This window comes from Centroberyx gerrardi, chromosome 1 (genome assembly GCF_048128805.1).
Source record: "Centroberyx gerrardi isolate f3 chromosome 1, fCenGer3.hap1.cur.20231027, whole genome shotgun sequence".
NCBI lineage: Eukaryota > Metazoa > Chordata > Actinopteri > Beryciformes > Berycidae > Centroberyx > Centroberyx gerrardi.
The window spans coordinates 20509395-20531589 of record NC_135997.1 but is presented as its reverse complement, the minus strand read 5'-3'; the positions used below and the strand labels follow the sequence as shown (position 1 = coordinate 20531589).

Here is a 22195-nt window from a genome sequence, read left to right as displayed (position 1 = left end):
CCTACAGTATGGGCAGGGACCCAAAACAGGTTATGGGTCTGTTTGTGATGCCGTTACCTTTTAATGAATCTGGATGCCAGGGTGATGATCCAAATTTACACTATTTGTGTCCCAGGCTTATTAGACTAGATGTTAGTTTAGACTTTAGTTTAGACTCGACTTAGCACACTAGCATTTACCTCAGAAATATTTATTGGTGAGCTGGAAAAGCCTCTGAAACAGTGTTTATATCACATCATGTCACACTAAGAACCTCCACTGAAAGCAGTGCCAATGTTATTGTTGTAGGCAGGTTGACAGGCACGGTGGCCCACTCTGCCTACTTCAGCGGCAGGAGAAACTGACATGCATGTCCCATGTGCCAGCAGGAGAATGGATTAACAGAGCAGGACGGAGCACAGTTCTCTGATTTAGAAATACATCATCACAGAGTGTGTGAACTGCTAGATGTGGTGATTAATCAGGTTCAAACAGGCTTTTGCTTACGGTTGGAAACTACTGTGTGTGCAGTTATGGTGGGAATTTTAGTGAACTGTGAAAACTGTTCTAATACACTTGAAATAGAGTATTAAAACAATAGTGTATTAAAAAAAAACAGGTAAGACTCTTGTCAGGATTCATCTGTGAGACCGCACGGTGGTCTAAACTGTGTGAATGTTTCAGACCGCAGCAATAGTCCAGTAAATTTTGGATACAAAGAAAAAGAAGCATAAAGAGAGTTGGCTTCACCTCATCTTGTAGGTGATGGGTCCTCTTTTGAGCACCTTTAAATATTTCGTGAGATGCTGTAAATCAAGTGCACCTCACAAAGTTTTAAAATAGACTTTCCTACTATTATTATTCCTAACTCTCTCCGGAATTGATCTCGGTTCATATTAGACATGCTCCAATCTGCCTTGACATTTCTCTGACATTTTCCATCTTAACGGCGACAAAATGTGCTTCTGAATGGAGAGCAAAATGCCCCGCAGTCCAAGTGAAAATTACTGTCAATACGTACTTTATGCTACACCTCCACAGTATGTCCCAAAAGTATTACACACATACATGCCACACACACTCGCACACACAGTGGTTATTCATCGCCGCTCCTGCTACGGCAGTCTGCAGAGACACTGTATGTATTTATGTTACCTACAGTACTGTTACAGCATGGATGGAGAGAAGGCAATCTGAAACGAGGGGGGAAAGAGAGAGAGAGAGAGAGAGAGAGAGAGAGAGAGAGAGAGAGATGGGGAAACAGGCAGACAGAGAAACAGATGTTGTCCAAACGTAGCAGTGTAATGGCACCAGGTTAAAAAAAAGTTTTTGTATCTATTGCCCTTTGCCCTGGACATCCTGAACCAGCGTCTCAAATTCCCCCTGAAGAAGGTAATTTGGGCGGTCTAGAATTCACCCAGACCTCCGGAAATGGCGAGCAAAAACGGTCTGCTGCTTGGCTATGATCTTTCTGGCAATTTTAACAACTTTACTGACTAATACATAAGAGTTTTACTCCACTACATTTATCTGACAGCTACCAGCTACAAGTTAGCTTGAAGAAAAAAGATTTTGTATTCTACAAAGGTGATAAGTTCAAGACAGCCAACTCTAAGAGGAAACAATCAGATGAAGCCTAACTGGACCCCCAACCCTGTTAATATAACTGAGGACTGAAAGCTTCCAAGCACTGAAATACAAGAATAGAAAATGTGTACTTCTACTTTTGATACTTGAAAGCCCCAAATCAGTATGTATTAGTTAAGTATATTTACCTAGATTCTTGTACAGGGAAAACAGGCTTTTTGTTTTGATGTCCCCATTGTAACTCAAACACAAGACTGTTTTCCATAAATGTTTACAAACAATGTCAATCTAAACAATCAGTTTACACCCTCACAATGCTCAGCTGTCACTTACTGCCAGCACTTCTATCAGCAGCTCAGTTGATCTATTCAAAGTAAAAAAGAAAACCTGTCAGTTCAATTCATCAAAACATAAAGCAAGCTGCCACTGGGGTGACAGAGTTTCAACCAGGGGCGTTACACTACAATTACAGATTAGAGCTTTTATACCTTCATTAGTAGCCTAAATAGGAGCAGTAAACCTTTTACCCTCATCGGAGGAATACTCTATTACGGTGGCTCTACTTCGACTCAAGGCAAGGGTTTGTGTTCTTTTTCAACCACAACCCCTTGGCTCGCTCACTGCATGTAAATCCCAAAAGTTATTGAGGTTGGCAGAAGGACAGGAGCAGCAAACGTTTACTGCCCTGCTGCAGTAACATCATCTGTTTAAAGCAGAAAACATCCACAAAACTGTGATGACTTTTAAAAAAAATCAATATGTTTAAATGAGAGTTGTGATGGAAGTAGCAATAGCTACACCTGTCCTGCCAACTTCTTATTGAGTTTAATAACGCAGCACCCCAGAAACTCGTTAAGTCTCCCTTGGGTTCTACAAATCCAATTTAATACTTTTCCATTTTTTGAGCTATCACTCAATTCTTTTATTATTCATTAGTGTCTAGAAGTTTTAAAATATCTCTAAGAAAACAGGAATAGAACCTTCTCACTTCAGTGTTTACCAAACACAAACGCCACAGATATAGGATTTCTACAGCAGGCGCTTCCTGGTGTAATCGATGGAAACTGATCTGAAACGGACGGCCCGTTGTACTAAACCTTCTTCCGTGAGAAACACTTCAGCAAATCAAAACACTGTTCATGAAATGATGCAAATAAACAGCCTTGAGAATGACACCGTATTTAAATCCATCTGTGTTGAATCATACAGTTATGGACAAAAAAAACAACAGAAACAAATACAATTTACACATTTGTTGTGAAAAATATCCATATAATGTTTCAGCACTTCAACAAAATGATAATATCTTAACGAAATCAGTTTCATTCAAATTATCATCACATAACCGCAACAGTTTTCTTATCATAATCACTATGGTTACAGTGAGTGTTGGTGGTTTGGGGGAGGAAACACCTTCAACCTCATCATCTGCATTATATTTTCAGAGTGACCACTATCAGACTGTCCAGGTCCTCTCCCTGCCTCTCTGCCTGCTGATAATGGTTACAGCTAGCTAGTATTGTCTGTAGTTATTTGAGGGTGCATGTATATGGCACAGGGTGTAACCAAGGTGCTCTATTTATAGACAGGTTTGTCAGGCTGTGTGTTTGTCTTTTTATCGCCTGTGGGTCTCGTCTCCACCCTCCTCGGGCCATTTTGCAGAAGCAATTTTGCGTAACTCTGTAACTATTCAGCTTGATCCATTTAAAGATGCAAAATGGTACAGGTGTAAACGACCCATTTTGTTTTGTTTCTGAACGGCTGTATGCGGCTGTTTGAGGAGATGTAGCTCAGAGGTTACAACATTTTTTAGGTGCTGGGTTCAAGAAAATCCTGTGACCTCAAAACTCTCAAAATTCACTTTACAACAGGGGAAAGGGGCATCTGAGGAACAAAAATAAAACTGCTGTGAGCTTGGTCAATGACAACTGTGCATACACACTGTGTACACTATAAGGTTTCCATTCTGTGCTGTCCAAAAGCTGTTGTGTCTGTTTTCCCATTCCAGAGCCGTAATTAAATATTACCACGGCCATTCATTAGGCAGGAATTTCATCAGGGATCCGAATTTCATTAAACCGGACCGCAGTGGAGAGCCCAACCCCAAGGCTGGCGAAGCTTGATGCGGCTATTCAAGCTGTGTACTTGTCCTCTCCTTGTCTCTGTGTTTTGTGGTAGTGGGTGTAGCTGCTGTAGAGCTCGTTGAACACCTCTCGGACTCCCATCTGCAGTCCAGCAGTCAGGAACTTGATATCCTGCTCCATACACAGGTCCAGTATCCGATAGATCCCCTCTGTTAGATGCTGCTTAACGTCTGGTCGTAGAGTTACCTGGAGAGGTGAGTGAGAGGGCAGCGAAGGAGAGGAAAGGAAAGTGGAAGAGACGAGAGGAGAGGAGAGGAGAAATAACAAGGAGAAAAAACGAGACAGGTTAAGTGGAGGTCAAACAAAGTTCATATCGTTTTCACATTGTTAAACATGGCAGGAGCATGACTTCTCTGTTTTCCTGGTTAACATCCCGTCAATAGGCTGAACTAGGCCAGGCGGTGATTATCTTTCCCTCCGTCTCACACGGAGACCTCCGAGTCGTCTCCACTACCCCATTGCCCCGAAGCACTTACCACACGATCATCTTCGCTCCCGTTAGTGAATTAATGCCAGCACAATGTGTGGCAACCTGCTACAGCCTGAGGGATAGCCAGTGGCAGCCGTATCAAACCTTAAATTATGTGCCAGAACAGTTGAATATTCAGGCTCATTTAAGTCTCAGGTTCAGCTGTTTAACTGTCAGTTTGAGTTGGAATGCCGTCAAAAGACAGACGCTAATAACTATTTTTGCAAGGTGGAACCGAAAAGGTAAAACGTATGTTACTGCAAATGGCAAATGTCACTGCAGGGTCTATTCTGACACACCACAGAAAAAGTGTTTTCAGTCGGTGAGCTTGATGCTAATGCTCTATAAAGAGCCAAGGGTTAGCCACATTTTTGGAGGCATGTAAAAAATACCTTTATCATTAAAAATATTAATTTGTTTGGAACACAACAAATATTTGAATCACTGTTTAAAAGAGGCACAGAATAGTCGATTCTCTCAAAATATACATTTGCAAATTGGGACCGTAGGGTGTTTTAGTGGTTGGAGTGACCGTGCTTTAGCCTGGATTCAAGCTCCCATGTTGGCAAGCATCCGCCCTGCTGAAGTGTCCTTGAGCGAGATACTGAATCTCTACCAGCTGCAGCAGTGTTGCTCTGAAGCTGAACCCGACCTCTGACCGGGGCAAAAGAGAATTTCCCAAAGGGGATGAATAAAGTATTGCATCATTATTATTATTGTCCCTCTCTCCGATATGCGTTACTGTGTAGTGATATTAGTGTAACTGTTCCACTTTGCTTTTTTCTGATCAGGAATCCATTTGAATTTTGTTTGACTTTATTTTTGAAGTTCAATTTACATTAATGATTTACTATTGATGTTTTTGTCATTATTGCTGTATATACTGAACTGAAAATTGAATGAGTCAGCATCACTGCTGAGAGGATTTTTGAAACTGTGTCTAGGATAATAGAAACTAAAAACCAGAGTTTAGTCAAGTTACTGGTCCAGCCTGCCAGACCCAGATCCATCCGGTCTGATCCAGTCTGATCCAGTCCATCCATTCATCCTAATACTGTACTGTACTGTACAGGCTTCTCATCCACACACCTTAGTCAGGATTCTGCCAGACAATGACTGAGAGCAAGGCGATGTGCACATGCACGCACGCACACTCACACACACACCTACACACCTACCTACCTGTGTGAGAAGCAGAACAGAGTGTACAGCCAACAGGAGAATCAACACTGCCATTAACAACACTCGCCTTCACTGAGGTGCCAGGGCCCGCTCTCTCCCAACACACACCACACACACACACACACACACACACACGCACGCACGCACGCACACACACACAATAGACCAACAAAAACACCTTTTGTGCTCTGTGTACCCTGCAAAAGGAGCCACTCAAATATTCAATAGTTCCTGTTATACTATACCCCCACAGGTAAGGGCGTTATAACACGATTACCAGACTGGGCTGCAGCAGAGCAGGATGGACTTAGAAGTACATCACTGCAAAGAGTGTGAAGATGATGGCTGTACTGTACTGCTGAATCTGCCTTTAAAACGTTGAAATAAAACCTGGCTCACATACGTAATACTCACACACCATATACTTGGGGCGGTGTGGCTGAGCTGTGGCTCAGGAGGTAGAGCGGGTCGTCCACTAATCAGAAGGTCGGTGGTTCGATCCCCGGCTCCCAAGTGTCCTTGGGCAAGATACTGAACCCCAAATTGCTCCCGATGGTTGCGCCAACACCCTGCGTGGTAGCTTGCCACCATCGGTGTATGAATGTGTGTGTGAATGGCTGAATGTAGGCATTGTTGTAAAGCGCTTTGAGTAGTTGGTAGACTAGAAAAGCGCTATATAAATGCAGTCCATTCCATTTACTTACAGGCTTCACATTACCACAGGAGCAGCCCATTATGGGATTTTCACAAACAAAGCTTGCCTATCAGATGTCTTGCGGAGCAGTGCTTTCATTACAGTCAGCGGTGCGCCCGCTGTCTACAGTACCTGATACTGTTGTTGTACCTGGACCTGCTATCAGTGACGGACAAAGACAGCAACAGCCCAGTGGTAGCTCACTGCTGTGTGACAAATCAAAAGTTATCTACTGTGTTCACTGCATTACTGAACTCGACCTGAGAAAACCATTTGGTTAGATTAACACTTATAAACTCCTTAATATATTTTTTTCTATTACACAACACTGACTTTACCTTATCAAAAGCTTTGTGATCTGTATTTAATGTCTATATCTTTCATTGTGCTCTGTGGTGTGGATAACTGATGCTATTGGTGGACATATATACATGCCTATATATGTATATACTGTATATATGTGTGTGTGTACATATAGATATATCATATTTAGTGTTTGTGACCAATTTACCTATCATATGATTTAAAAAAAAAAAAAAAAGAAGTCCAAGTTGTTCAATATTAAGACAAGTGTATTAGCAAGTGCCCAAAAATACATCTGCTACCAGCATAAAACAGTATTTGTCTAACTACTGTTCCATACTGGCCTAATAACAGCGGCCTGCTGCATGGAAAGTTCAGTCCAGGCCAGGATCCATCAGAAACAGGTCTGACAGCTGAATTACCTCTGACTTTCAGAGAGCTCCAGCTCTTTGAAAAGCCCCATTAAAAGCACAATATAAATCCAATTTTAGGATTATTAGATCACTCGCATAGACCTCCCTGAATTCCTATCACCTGTCTTCCTGGCTGCTCCTCTCTGTCTCTCTTCCTGTCTGTGTCTGTCTGCCTGTCTGTCTCTGTCCGTCCATCTGTTTTTCATTCTGTCTGTCTGTCTGTCTGTCTGTCTGTCTGTTCATTCATTCATCCATCTGTCTGTCTGCCTGCCTGTCTGTCTGGGTCTTTCCATGTCTTCCTCTCAATGTGCAACTCTTTGGTGGAAAACGCTGAGTCAGGCTGGCGTCATCTTAAACACAGTCTGGTAGCAGAGAGGAGACGCGTCCAAGAACCAGACATGACTCACCGCTTTGAGGGAATATCCACCCTAAAGCTGAATCCCAACGCATTTAGTTACTGTAATCTTGGACCTGTTCATCAACATTTGCAAACATTTAGAATCTGGCTAATGGAAATATTCCCCATCTCTGCTTATGCCCATCAGCCTCTCTCTTTCTCTACCTCTCTCTCACTGACCCCCCTCCCCTCTCTCCCTGTTTCTCCCCCCCTCCCCCTCCCCTTCCCCTCTCCGCTCGGTTGACTCTTGTCAGCTCAACACACACCAACAGACAAACTAGACTGGATCAAAGGATCAACTGAGATCCTGCTGCCTCATTCACACGTGTGTGTGTGTGTGTGTATGTGTGTATGTGTGTGTATCAGTCACAGCTGTAGAAGATCAGGAGGGATGAGAGATGGGTTTGGCCGAGGGACTGTGTTGACTCTGGATGATACTGTGACTCTCTGTGTGTGTGTGAGAATATATCTATTTGCATGTTGCACCAGATTGCAAAATGGTCAAAGTGACTAATTTCCTGATGCTAATGTGGGCATAAAGAGAGACTGGAAGCATCAAAATGTGTGTGTGTATGTTATATGAGAGTGTGTGTGTGTACCTTCTGCAGCTCTGTGACGTACTGTGCCACCATGAAGGCCGACAGTGTGGTGAAGCTCTCGGCTGTGGCAGCAATGTGTGAGTACATCCTCTCCACCAGTCTGGAGCACTGGAGATACACGTCACTGTCTGGACCTTGAGACACACATTGAAGTTACCTCATTAGTCAATTTACATACAGCAGCTGGAATGGGTCTATTTGCATATGCCTCCCCTGATAAACACGGGCCATTACACACTGGGTATCAAACACTTGGGTGAGGAGATTCCCCTGAACTGGGAAAATTATAGTCATGTGACCACACTGCCCTCCTGGTCCTATTCCCATTATCTGTTCCAGTACCTGCTGTGGTTTAGAAAAGCTCCTATTTCGATAACGATATTGCGATACAATGCTGTAACTGCATTACGGTACCATTACTACTTATATATTTGTCTTTTTAAGGGTAGATAATGCGAAACTTTAATGACCCCAAGGTGAAATTGGGTCATTACAGCAGCCAAGAATAACTATAGATAATAACACAACAAATGGAACATATTGAAAATTAAAGACACGTCTACATCATGCTAATGCAGAACTCCTAATGCCTTGAAAGAATCCTTGCCATGTTGACCAGTGACAGATTTCCTGATCAAGAGACATTTACAGTTTACAGAGGATTTAGACAAGATGGTGAAAGTTCATTGTCTTAATATTTTTCCAGAAGTGCGAGGCCACTGCTGCTGATATAGGGAACTACTCAGGTTAAGACACTTCTGCTTTCTCAGGGAAAACACCCATTTTCAGAAGAATCCTTCCTGTGACCCTTTACAGCACCCACCCTGCTGAAGTGAGCTTGAGTAAGATACTGAATCCCTTCCAGTTCCTGAAATGAAATCCTGTCATTTCTGATTTTCTAGAATACCCATCTAGTATTCTAAGGTTAAATCAAACACTAATAATAATTTGTAATGTAATTCGAATTTTGCTCTCAGAACCATCGGCTATTTCTCCAGATTGATTTCTGGCAATATAAATGGTCCCATGTCCGATGTTCCCATGAGCCTAGTGTCCTAGTTCCCAGTGTCTGTATGAATGTGTATGTGTGTGTGTGTGTGTGTGTGTGTGTTACCTGTGTCACTGTCTCCTCTCTGTCGACCTTCCTGCATGATGGATGCCACCAGACGATAGAAGACATTCAAGAACGACGGAGCTGCATTCAACATTACCTGGACACACACAGAACATACAGTCATACGGGATGTGTGTGTGTGTACGGTACATACAGTCACACAGTCGTCACATTGCATAGACACACAGGGAGGTGGGACCCATTGATTTTGCTTGTTTTTGAACTGTCATGTTGGTAATGTCGACTTTAACTTGGCTGTCTCCACTGTCAACAGACTGTAACTCATAACTTGGTAATGCTAACAGGCGAAAGTTCAGTTAGTTCAAATCTATACAAGCCTGTCGGTTCAGCTATGTGGAGGAATGGTGCTTTTGAACTACGCAATTTCCCACTGATAATGTGCGACTGCCCATTTCACACCTCTTATAGACTTTCATGAATTCACCCTAAAAAGAAATAAATATGAAAAGTTGAACTGAGAAAATATTATTTATTTCTTCTGACAGACAAAAAAGGTCCTGCAAAGTACATCTATCATGTATCTATCACTCATGAATATGTATAATGTTACATAAAAACTCATGTGTAAAAAGTCAAGCAGTCATGCACACTAACTGGTTCTCAAACCAGTTATTGCGCCTTCTGGCTGATAAGAGCGAACCAGAATTTGGATTCCAAATAATTTCCCTCCAGCAAGAAAGTTACAACGCAGAACGCTGGGTTAAAAAATAAAAAGTTGGATTTCCCACGATAACTGTGTCTGCATTTCTGTCCCTACCTCTCCCTTCCTCTCTGTTCTCTATCCAAGGCCTCAGGAGGGTTGAGGGAGGGATGGATGGAGGGAGAGAGAGAGAGAGAGAGAGAGAGAGAGAGAGAGAGAGAGAGAGAGAGAGAGAGAGAGAGAGAGAGAGAGAGAGAGAGAGAGAGAGAGAGAGAGAGAGAGAGAGAGAGAGAGAGAGAGAGAGAGAGAGAGAGAGAGAGAGAGAGAGAGAGAGAGAGAGAGAGAGAGAGAAAGAGAGACATAAACGGGAGGAGGATGATGTCACCAGCTCTAGTTGGAGCTTGGTAATGGTTTCCATCTACCCCAAACCACTCCATGCCAACCTACGCTGCATGCCAGCTCCCCTACCTCTTTCCCCTCCGCTCCTTTCTTTCTCTCCGCCCCCTCACCCCTCCTTCCTCCGGCTCACTCCCCTCACGTATCACCTTCCCTCCCATCTCACCTTTCTTTCTTCCCCCCCCCCATTTCTTGTCCTCCTTTCCTCATCTTTCCCTATAACTCCCCTCTCCTTTCCTTCCCTGCCTCCTCTCACTTTGTACCCCCTCTCCATCCTCCCCTCCCTCTCTACTGCTCTCCTTTGCCTCTGTCTTTTGTCATCGCTAACATCTGAAGTCAGTTAGCCGGTGCCTGCTCTGCTCTACAGTCCCATCCAGTGTAGCCGCTCTGCTCCAGTCTTATTCTGTCACTGCCGTCTCAACAAAAACCTCCAGACAGTCACAGTGTTTCAGAAAGTGAGAATCTGACTAAATTTTCACATTAACACCACTATCACATTAATGTAGCTGGAAAACTAAACAAAACACTTTCTGTGGGTTAGAATCTAGATTCCCTTTTAAAAAGTTTACACTTCTTGTTAAGTGCCTCTCTATAGATCGCACAACATTTTGTGGGCCCTAGAGAATTTACTTAACACATCAGGCACGATGTAAACACTGGGCTCAAGCAAAAACAGAAAAGCGTTGAGGTTTTCACACAGCTGCAGCACCACACTGGAGAGCTGCAATATCCTTTGGTTCAAAACTACATTCCTCTGGGGCATCCTGTGGGCTCAGCGAGGCGCACAGCGCAATCTCTTCAAATCATGGATTCAAACTTAGCTCCTGACCCTAGTTACGTGTCATCCCCCTTTCCTGTCTCTTTCTACTGTATACTGTATATAAAGCAGAAAAACCTTAGACATGATCTGAGAAAAACCACAGCCTGCTAATAGGCTACACATCTGTCTTTGTACATTTATTACTAAAGACAAAAGTTAATATATAGAAGGTGTATGGGATTTCTCTAGGGATGCACCGATATCAGTAGCGGGCGATATCAGCTTTAAGAAGCAATATCGGTCTGACATTATTTTTACAGACAATATTTGGCGGATTGTGGAATTGGCATTTTTGTGACCTTTTTTTCTGACACCCAATACAACAAATTAGTGACAGAATAAAACTAACAACCTTTGTTTAAAAAACACTTAATTATGTTAAGATAGGCATGTGTGAAAATTTTAAGCTGTTTTGCACCTGCATTTGTACCAAGATTCTTTCAAAAATGCATGAAAATACCAGATATAGGTATTGGCCTCAAAAAAACAAATCAGTGCATCCCTAGGTTTCTCAACACATGCCTACATGCCTGGACACTTTGGTACATATATGTGTGGCCCCTTATACACCCGTTAATGTGGATACAAGCACATTTTTGTATCTACAATTTTTTCACATAGTCTCTCTCATACTCCTCTCATTGGTATATATTGTATTTTTTTTTCATAATGCACATATTTCCCATTGTCTTTCTGTCTCAACAAGTTCTACTGCTGCTGACACTACTGCTGCTATCTTGCACCTACTGTGAATGCTGGGAGCCATACTTTTTTGCACACTGTCTTTCACACATTGCACATTGTCTTTCTACGTGGTGTGTCTGAGTGCTAGAATTGTCAGTTTTCCTATTTTATTGCTCTATTTTTATTTATATCCTTTTTTTCTTTGGTGTATCTTATTACTACTTGCTGCTGCAATGGCCCAATTTCCCCACAGAGATCATTAAAGTTTAAATCAAATTAATCTCTCTACTGCGCCTACAAAACTTGGAGTGACATACACTGGTTAGAACTACTTCTCCTCTCCACTTGTCTACTCATTTGCTCACTCACCCACTCACTCACCCATCCATCCATCCATCCATCCATCCACCCATTCATACCTGCGGATGACACTGGATGACAGCGAACAGCGCCTCGTGAACAGCCAGGAACGCCGATTGGTAGACGGGTGGGGTCAGGTGGTCGAGGGGCACCGACTGGAGCGCTCCAAGCACCAGGGTCACATGATGAGGGTTGGAGATCCGCCCCTCTCCCTGGCGCAGCAGTGATGTCACAGACGTTACCGTAGGAACGGTAAAGGGCAGGGTCAGAGAGATGTCCTGGCTGGAGGATCTTACTAAGAACTATAACACACAGAGATACACACACAGAAAGACAGTGAGATACACACACACATAAAAACACACACACACATAAACGTCAGACATGTCACGGTAGCATGAGTTGAAGTCAGAGAGATGGTCTGACTGGACACTGGACTAGGAATAGCAGGGTATCTGTAGGTTACAGAAAGCTAAACTTTGTTGTTATTATTATTTTTTTTTTTAAATGCTACCTGGAATGTGATTTAAAACCAATTTAAAAACGAAAATGAAGAAATGAAGCTGGAAAAAACCAGCCCATTTCCGTTTGAACATAACTAATGAAAGTTCTGAAACTATAAATAGGAAGTGTAAGAGAAAGGGCAACAGGAAATTATAACGGGCCATGAAGTCCAATTGTCTTTAAGCAGATATGAGCAGATATTTTGCATATTGTACCACTAATCCTGTTCTGTATTAATCTAACAGTGGACATGCAGCACAAATAAACCTAAAATTGCATGGCGAAAAAATAATAACTATTAAACAATTATCTAATAACTGTATTTAAGACATTTTAATTACTCTTTTTAAAGCTTTAAATTTAGGCTTTTTAAGGACCCTTGAATACCCTGCGGGGAGGGAGCGAGAGAGAGAGAGAGAGAGAGACAGACAGAGGGCGAGGGCGAGAAAGACATATCAAAGAGATGACAGACAGATACACCTAGCAAGCATTGAGTATGAGAGTGTGGGTAGCAGAGGAAACAACAGCGTGTGTAGCATGGCAAAGCATGGTCTGTGCGTGTGTGCCCGTGTGTGTGTGTCTGTGTGTGTGTGCAGCATGGTTAAGCAGATTGCTGTGTTGTGTCTTCCTGCTCCACCCTGAGGGCCAGCAGGCCTGATGGGAAACACATTGACTATGGGACCATGACTCATAGAATTACAATGAATGGGCACTCCAATTGAAATCAACAGTCTGTGATGGTCATTTGGCTGCCACAGATATTTTCATAACAGTCATAGAAGTCATTACTGGTGTAGGGCATGACAGCATAAAAGCTTCTCGGCATGGTACAGTTTCATGGTATTGTTTGGCTAAACAGGTCAGTGGAAGTTATACTGAACATTCAGGCTTTCTCATTTTCCTCCTAAATATGAAAACAAAAATGTGGATTTCGATGACAAGAACATCAAAAATTAATGACAGCCATCTTCGTTGTATTGAAGGAGATTTCTACCCACTTCAATTCTTTGGCTAGATCATTCTTTTCCTCTGAGTAAGGCCTCAAACACACTGGTGGCTTTGGAGGGGTTTGTTGCAGAAACACTGAGCAATCCTCCCTCTTTTTCCTGTGACTTTAAACCAATGGTTCCCCCAGACATGTTAACTGGTGGGAAGGCTGTTTTTGGTGAAACATTTAGACTCTGCGACAATTCACTGGTGACAGAGAAACTGCTGTAGATTATCACAACGCAGGGAGAGAAGACGAAGGCATGCTCATCATCTAGAACTTCACAGTGCAATGCTGTCAAGTAGGCAGGCAACAGAGGAGATGAAAGCCGGGATCAAATACAAACCCTTCCTCACGTCTTACCGAGTCGAAACCTTCCTAAACATTTCTTAAAATTTTGCAGATATGGCAGATAAGGCATGATACTATAGCTTAATAAACTCACCCTCCAAATGTATTCATACTCCAACTATTGAGTTTAGAGTTGTTTTCATGTAGTGAAAGGCTACATGATGTGAGAGGAGAACCACCCCAAAGCCCACAAAAAACAGTCAGTGGTTTTTCTAGCCCTTTCCAAAACCAGGTCCTCAGTGACTAAGAGACAAACACTGAAATATAGTCACCACTCATGGAAGTTTGGATTTGGAAATTTTCAAAACCACTTCAAACTGTCAGCATGTATGAGGTCTAATATGACTGGTTTAGTGCTGTTGCTTCCATTTGATTCCAAAATGACTGGATTGTGATCAACATGGACGACTTTGCATATATTATCCTAAAAACAGAATCCTCAAAAATGTATATAAAAATGTGTGTGTGTGTGTGTGTGTGCACGTGTACGAGCTTGTGTGTGTTTGTGCATTTTTGCTTCAACACATGCTTGCTCGTCTGACTGCTGTGTATCACTGTGTGTGAGTGTGTGTTTTCTCACCACCATAGCAGATATGACTTGTGGTGCAATGAGCCACAGTGCTTTACAGCAGGGTTCAGGTAAATGACAACAGGACAGCAGCTTGATGATGATTACTGCAGATAGCACCTCCTGGAAAACAGTAAGGGGGCACAGAGCGAGAAAAATGGGAGACAGAGTGAGAAAGCAATCATTTTGCAAAACACAAATATGATTCATTGGGAAAATACAAATGGACTGTAGTGCAACCGGGATGCAAATCTCCCATAAGAGCTTTTCATATATAGATTTCCAGATGTACTGCATAGTTTATGAACCACAACTGCAGCCTGCAGGGTACTCAACGCAGTACAGAGGGGGGATCTTAACACACACTTAACACACACACACGCACACACACACACACACACGCACACACACATTCAATTTCCATAGTTTAAGAAAGTAAGATTTAAATGATAATTTTAGTCAATAATCATCTGAGGTGATAAAATCTCAGGCTGGGATGGGATCTCACTTAATGTGTTGAATGCATTAGTCTCAGAAGCAAGTTCAAATGAGAGAATCCATTACTGCTGCATCATTCCACTGCGGATGCCCTGCACTGGATGTATTCTACTTACATGTGGATTATGCATGCGTAAACGTTTTTTCCTGTTTTTTCTCAATTTTTATAAGCCATTTGTAAGTACCTAGGGAAAACATTTAATCAGTCAATCAAAATTGCAAGAAAAATTTGTTGTAATGCCTAATTTTTCAGTTTCATCTCAATAATTTTGAGCCATGGGATCCTTGTATAGTACTCTGCACATAGTTTGCAGCAACAAAAATGCACTAGGAATTAAGCGTGATACCGGCCTCACCCTGTAGTTTCCAGCCCTCAGTTTGCCAGTGTCCAGTCCTTCTCTGATCAGCAGTAGCAGCAGGTTGAACTGTCCTGTGGTGCTCCTCTCCACCAGGTGGCGTAGGAGCTCCTCCACAGCTGGCTCCAGCTCACCAACATCATTCAGTGACAGCCAAGGAGCTGAAGGAAAAATGGAAATCAATAATTTAATTATAACTTAATTGTAAAAGTGCATGAAACTATAAAACTGGTCTTGTCAAGGCAGTCTCTCAGATACAGTGTGCGTGTGTGTGTGTGTGTGTGTGTGTGTGTGTATTACGGCCTGAGTGATGTAGGATTTTTGGGTCTGACACTGAGGACAGTTAGTGATCTGATATGTCTTTCAGTAAAGACTTTCTATTTATGTGAAATACCATGGCTCCTTGAAAGGAATCTCACAAATGTGGCTTCCAACTGTGACAAAGTGATAAAGATGGCTGACCACTAAATTTGATTTGTAATTAACATAAAATCAGCATAGCTACACAAATAAAGTCTATAGAATTGTTCATTTTTTGAAAGGGCTGGCGTAAATGTGGAATCAACCAAAAGTAAATAAAATCAAGTATCAACTCGTGCTAATTTCATGTGTACAATATGCAGATGGGATCTAAAAAGACAACAGCGGCTGATAGTATAGGTGCATGATACATCTGTTGGCTCCTAGCATGTGTCCATCTACCTGCCAGCAGTCTGTTCACATTCTGCAGTATCTGAATGTACAGCTCATCCAACTCCTTTCCTCTCTTCTTCTCTTCTTCTTCCTTCTCCATCTCTCCTGTCCTCACGACCGCTCGGTAGAATGCGGACAGGAAGTGGAGAGAGGAGACCAAGAAGTCCATGGGTCTGGGGGCGGAGCTCATCTCTTTGAGGATCTGCTGGCAGAAGCCTTGGTAGAGGGTCATGTGATTCAGGGTGGGCCGGGTGCCACTCTGCTTGTTCTCTCCCTCCACTGACAGGGAGGACAGCTCACACTGAAGCATGACGGTGACAACTTCTACTAAGAAGGCTTGTCCGAGGACACTGGCTGGCTGGCTGACCGGCTGACTGACAGTCTGGGGCTTCAGCATGGTCTCGATGGCTGGTCCCAGCGCTGCAGTGGCTCTGGCAAGCGTCTGGGTCAAAGTTTGATCCATCGGTTTACTCCTCCCCAGGTTAGAGGTCATCGCCTGGGAGAAAGAGGTCAGTGATGCCAGCAGAAGATGAACAGACAAAATGGCCGCTCCTGGCTCTGGTTTGCCAGCTAGATCAGGGGCTGTTTGAGATGTAATGGCCATCATTTGCCTGCTTGCTATTTCATTACTGGTAAGATAGGAGGCAAATTGCTCCAGGTTGAGCCGAACACTGCTGTTTCTGATTATAATCAGCTGGACCAGGGATTTGATGAAGCCCTGCGCTGCTTTGACTAAATCCAACCAATCAGCGCTGCCTGTGGAGTGAAATCTCCCACTGTTGCTGTGTGACAGGAGGGAAGACACAGCCGCCTGTAGCAGACTGCTGCCGTGGATCAGCTTCAAAACACTTTGGAAGTTCCTACCCTCCAGGAGACAGGCCAGAAGTCTGAGCAGTGTCCCCAGGAACAGAGCGTCATCAGCTGGGTTAGGAGAGCCGCTAACCGCCCTGTCTGGCTGAATGGAGGTGGAGGTGAGCATGAAGAAGAGGAGGAGGAAGAGGCAGGAGAGATCCTCAGAGCTCATCCCATCCGGGTTTAGGTTTGTAGCGATTTGGAGTAATTTCAACAGTTCCTTTGTCTGTGTGTCTGTCAGCAATACAGAAACCTCACCGGTCTTAGAGGCTCTCAGTATCTCCTCCACTATCGGATTGGCATCTCTCTCTGATTGGTTAACTGCAGTTCCTTTCTCTGGCTGAACCACTTCCCGAAACTTAAGGAGCATTGGACAAACCTGGGGTGCATCCGTTGCCATGAGAACTCCAATAAATCGTTGTGTGAGGGACCGAACCGTGGCAGAGTACAGTGGAGGCAACTCGACAAGAATGGGGCTTTGGAGGAGCTGTGAGGATATGAGAGAGACAGACAAGCAGCCAGGCAGCCGGTCTTTGCTTCCGCCTGTCTGTCTGCTGAACAGTGAACTGACAAGAACATCTGCTACACAGCCCACATCTTCCCCGGTCAGGTAGGGAACAATCAAAGGCAAATTGGATGTGACAAGATACCAGTGTGCTACAAGGTAGGAGCTGGCATTCACATTTCCTATCTGCCCATCCCATACCTGTTCTCCCTCCGGACTGACCTCAAGCTCCTCTCTAGCTAAAATAAACTGGGCTGCCCTGCTCAGCAGTGCTGCAGTGCTGGGCTGGGCAAGCAGTGGCGTGTCTAACAGAGCTTTCTTCATCTGCTGCAAGGTGAGGAGTTTGAGCAGCAAACTGCTCATAGGGCTGAGAGAGGGACTGGCTGGACAAATCTCACCAGAGAGAAGAGTCTCTATGTGGGATAGGACTGGAGCACTGACATGGGCTTGGTCTTGAATCTCACTTTGAGCTGGGGTTTGGGCTGATTCTAGAGATTTGTATTTGCCACAGTGGATATGAAAGAGCGTGTCCACTTCCACCCAGGTGTACCTGAGCAGTAGAGTTGCTTCCTGGGTCTTTTGTTTCCACAGGACCCCCGGCTCAGAGTCTGAGGCCTCCTTTGACTCTTTGTGGTCCAAGTTCTTTTTGCTTTTCCTTGAGGTCTTTTTGACTAAACCTACATCTGTTTCTGCTCCTACATTTGAAGCCTTCTTTTCTGATGACACCAGCTGCAGTAAATCCTTGATGACCAGCCGCATCTCCTCCATCAGGCTGTGAGTCTGTCTGACTAAGGGGAGAGGAGAGGCGTTGTCTAGAGTCTTCAGACTAAACAACACAGCATGAAGGAGCTGGCTGAGGGAGAAGAGCTTCAGAGATGCGTCTCCTCTCTCTTGGTCCATCTTTCCCTCTCTATTCTCTTCTTTATCACCTCCTCCCTCATCCATCTCCATCTTCTCATCCTCCCTTTCCTCCTTCACTAGGTCAGGCAGTATATACTTCCTGATGCTCCCCAACACCAAGGAGCAGATTTCTAGGCCCTGGGAGGGAGGTGTGTCCAGAAGACAGGTCCTCAGGGAGGCGGAGACCCCCTCAGATAGCAGAGGAGGTCGGAGGTCATCCAGGGAAGGCCGACAGACGATGGACAGGAGCTCAGAGAAGAAGTGAGGCAGCTGACGGAGCTTAGTGTAGGTCTGGAGCAGACTACACACCATTAGCTGTTGGGGAAAAATAGATTTGTTTTTAGTCAAAACCAAACTGTCAAAACATTTATTTTTGTTTATTTATTTTTGGCCCTTGATATAAATAAAAAGTAGTTAATTCTGAGGCCCATGTTTATTGTTTTATTTAGAGCATTTACTGTACGATATAAGCAATGTAAGTTAGGATTAACTGATTGAATCCAGACCTGTCTGGCTCTTTGGACCCGTGTTTCCATGCACTCGGCGTCAACCCAGGCTGAACATAACAGCTGGTCCAGGTCTGGTTCAAGAATCAGATGGTTGAGACCCAACAGGACCTTTAAACAGCGGTACCACACTGGGATGCTGGAGGACAGGACAGGAAACTTTATTTCACTATACAACCAAGGGCATTTTTACACTAAGAAAAGTTAAAAATTAACTTGAAATTAAAATGTGATTCTATAGCTTTATTCTGTAAAAAACAAAATTACATCAAGAGGAGTAGTTTTTTCTTATCCATATCACGTGAATTTCCTAGGAAACAAAAGAACATAACAGTAAAGGAGGCGAGTGTATACGTTACCTCGGCTGGGCCTGGTTGAAGAGCATTTGGCTCAGCGCTCTGTAAAAGTTGAGTTGGACCTCTCCATGTCTGATCCGGTCTGCTGCTACGTTATAGATATCAGCTGACAGAGCCTGGCTTAGCAGGGCCTCCACTGCCAGCAGGGCCAGGCTCCAGCTCTCTGGGGAACAGAGGGAGGCTGGGGAGGAGTTCTGCCCAGAAGACGGAGTGGCTGGCTGGTCCGCTGAGAGAGACGGTCCGTCCAGGCTAATGTCCAACGCAGGGACCAATCTGGTGAGAAAATAGAAACACAGCATCCTCTGCTCTTCCTCACCTCCTCCTCCTCCACTTTTTCCATAGTTTTCCAAAAAGAACTTAAACAGCTGAGTCAAGGTGTTTGACTTCACAGCGTAGTGCAGGGAGGGCTCACAGTAGCCCTCAGCACCCAGTTTGCTAAGTATGGTACTGACTGGCCTCAACAAGCCCTTCGCACCTCCAGGACCACGTTTCCCACAATCCTCCTTAGACGGGAGCAGTTCCTCCTTGTAGGAGGTCAGGTGCTCGCGGGGGAAGAGAGCTAACTGGAGGATGGAGTCTATCTTAATGCGGACGTCTCTGCTCAGCTGCTGACGCAGACGCAGGTGTGTGTGAGAAAGTGTGTGTTCCCCAGAGGTCAGCAGGTGTCTGAGTAGTATTATGGGCTGTATCAGCTGATTGGTTACCACAGTAAAGACTCTGTTGGGATTGGCTTGTTGCCGTTGAACTGACAAGTAACACGACAACGCCTGAAGCAGCACCTCAAACAAATGACCTGAACGGAGGTTTTCCTTTGGCTGGGATTGGGATTTATTGGTGTCTGTCATTGGCTGATCTGGGGGACTGGTGATTGGCTCAGATTGGGCATTACTGGAATCACTCGTTTGTAGAGACTCTGTCATTGGCTCATCGTGAGATGCAACAGACTCCGTCATTAGTTCAGGTTGCATGTGGGCAGGAAGTGGTCCCGTGAGCGATGGCTGCTGTAGCTCACGGCAGGCCAGAGAGCAGAGCTTGGCCAACAGATTGACCATGAGCTCGTACTTGGTGGTGAAGATAGATGAGAGAGCAGGAGAAGAAAGGATTCCTTGACACACACTCAGTAGGGTGGTCACAGACACCAATCGCCCAGCGCCAACACACACACACTCCTGGAGACGGTCGAGTAGCAGCTAGAGACACACAGAGAAGACAAGATGTCAGCGACACATCCATACTACAAGACCAATATCTACTGATATGATACTGTTCACAAGAGTTTTACTTCAATCAAAAACAGTTGGTTTCCCAAATGTCATCTTGCCCCTATTCACTACAATTATTTCAGTGGGGAGTAGCTTTGATGATACTGTGTGCTAATGAGATGTTTTATTATATTGTTGTGGGCATTACACCAGTGTCATAGCCAGTTGCAGACTGATGATCACAAACTTGCTCTGGTCATAGGATAAACATATTTCAAAGAAGAAAAAAATCCTAGGCTTGTGCTGGTGTTTTCATCACATTGTTGTGGTCACTGTACCTGTGCCATATTGAGCCTGAGGCTGACGGTCTTGCCCTGGCTAAGGAGGGAGTGGAGCTTCCGGCTGTGCAGCAGATCGTCAAGGTAACACCACAGGCCTTCTAGAACCTTCTGAGAGAACTCCACCTTCTGACTGTACCACCCTGTCAGAGCGTGAGCGGACCAGTCCAACAGCACCTACAGAAAGACCACAGATCACTTAAAACAGATACTCTGTGTGATCACCCTATGTGGAAAAAAAACAAAAAAAAAACACCCATTTTCCCATTGTTTTTAATGGCTAACATCATCCTCCACAAAGAGAACAATAGAGACAATGTTTCATGACTTTGGGACTAAACCAACTCTTTGATAACGCAATGTAAAATGTCAGAAATACATAGGTGTCAAATGGAAAAACCAACGCACTTCTGTAGGACATTAATGATATCTACAATCTATATTTAGATAAATGTAAGCATGGAGAGTAATCTGGATCTTAACGGATTACCAATAATGGGATTGCAATAATCTCATTACGAAATTGTATGATAATACTTTGTTAGAGTTAATGAATCAGATTACACATATTGTTGAAAACTTATCTGATCACTTATTAAGATTACTCTGAAATATGATTAAAGGATAACAGTCATTTTTGATTGAGGTTATAAAATAAAATAAACTTGAATCACCCCCAAAGGCAAAACTAGGATAGCCACTTCTCACACAGAATACAGAATAAATCCACAGGACAAAAGCATACAGAGAGAAGTTTATACACTCCCAACATCAGAGACATGACTGTCAGCATCAGCACACCCATACACCCTCATCCAAGAGACAAAAAGCATCATTATCATCATCATTATCATCATATGAAGACACAAACATCATTTTTCACACAGCTGGACATGCTGGTGTTACCTGTTCCTTGTTGGGCAGCAGGCACTGGGAGGAGATCCAGGCGAAGCGTGCCAGCTTCAGCTTGTCCTCCCATGGAGTCTGAGGACTCTTCAGCTTCAGATGGATACCTGAGTAGATGGCAGCCATCGCTGCTGGTGGTAGACTAGACTGGAGAGAAGGGAAGGAGGAAGGGAGTGAGTGAGTGAGTGAGTGAGTGAACATGAGAGAGAGAGAGAGAGAGAGAGAGATGAATCCCATACAGGCCACCCAAATATTCTTCAGATGGATTGGAGTGGTGATCGATATTACATTAATTTAACAGTGATACTAGAGGGTGAAACTCTAGAGGAGAACACAGAACAATAAGTAAATATCTTACGTTGTTTATATTCATAATCATTAGTGAACTTCCTATAAAGATGAAGCTCTTAGAAGATCCACCACAATTTAACATTACATACTTAGTCAGATGTGTAAGTATTAGGCAAAGAAGAGCGCAATGCAAAGATGGTTTTCAAGCATCTGTGTACAAATTAGACTGCCCGAGTCCTTCTGACATTATCCAGAATTACTCTGAGAATAGTTTTGCAGGAACTTGTCATGCTGTACAGCTAACGTCAACTAGATAGCCTATTGCTAACGTTAACATGAGCTAATGCTGAGGGCTGCTTCACGTCTAACAAGCCCAGTATCGCAAACAAACATTCAGCTCTGAGCTGAAACGCCTTTTATTTGTTTAACAATAATTACACTCAAGCGGCGTAAATCTAGCAAATATTAACGTACTACTTTTCAATCTGCACGTGTCTTCTGTTGTCAGATCCAGACGAACTTTCAACTTTCACCTTTTACCCTCCAAGCCAGGCAGAAGCAATCGAGCATCGATCTTAC

The 22195-nt window shown here is 43.7% G+C and overlaps 1 protein-coding gene across 1 annotated transcript; it reads right to left on the bottom strand.

The window, feature by feature from the left end:
* Positions 1-2762: 2762 nt before the first annotated feature.
* On the bottom strand, positions 2763-22148 carry urb2 (URB2 ribosome biogenesis homolog). Its single transcript, XM_071909421.2, has 12 exons — positions 22091-22148; positions 21326-21472; positions 20420-20596; positions 18883-20069; positions 18524-18662; positions 15770-18332; positions 15068-15228; positions 14226-14336; positions 11862-12104; positions 8882-8978; positions 7768-7901; positions 2763-3896 (listed from the first exon to the last, which is right to left on the bottom strand). Exons 2-12 carry the CDS (start codon positions 21449-21451, stop codon positions 3699-3701), a joined length of 5136 nt encoding a protein of 1711 aa, XP_071765522.2. The 5' UTR covers positions 21452-21472; positions 22091-22148; the 3' UTR covers positions 2763-3698.
* Positions 22149-22195: the final 47 nt, after the last annotated feature.

Excerpts from the sequence above, each read along its gene's own strand:
- urb2 (XM_071909421.2), bottom strand. The coding sequence starts at position 21,451 with ATGGCTGCCATCTACTCAGGTATCCATCTGAAGCTGAAGAGTCCTCAG. Across the intron at positions 20,597-21,325 it reads TGCTGCCCAACAAGGAACAG|GTGCTGTTGGACTGGTCCGC; the intron begins GTAACACCAGCA and ends GTCTTTCTGTAG. Across the intron at positions 15,229-15,769 it reads TGTGAACAGACTGCTGGCAG|CTCCTTGGCTGTCACTGAAT; the intron begins GTAGATGGACAC and ends TTTTTCCTTCAG.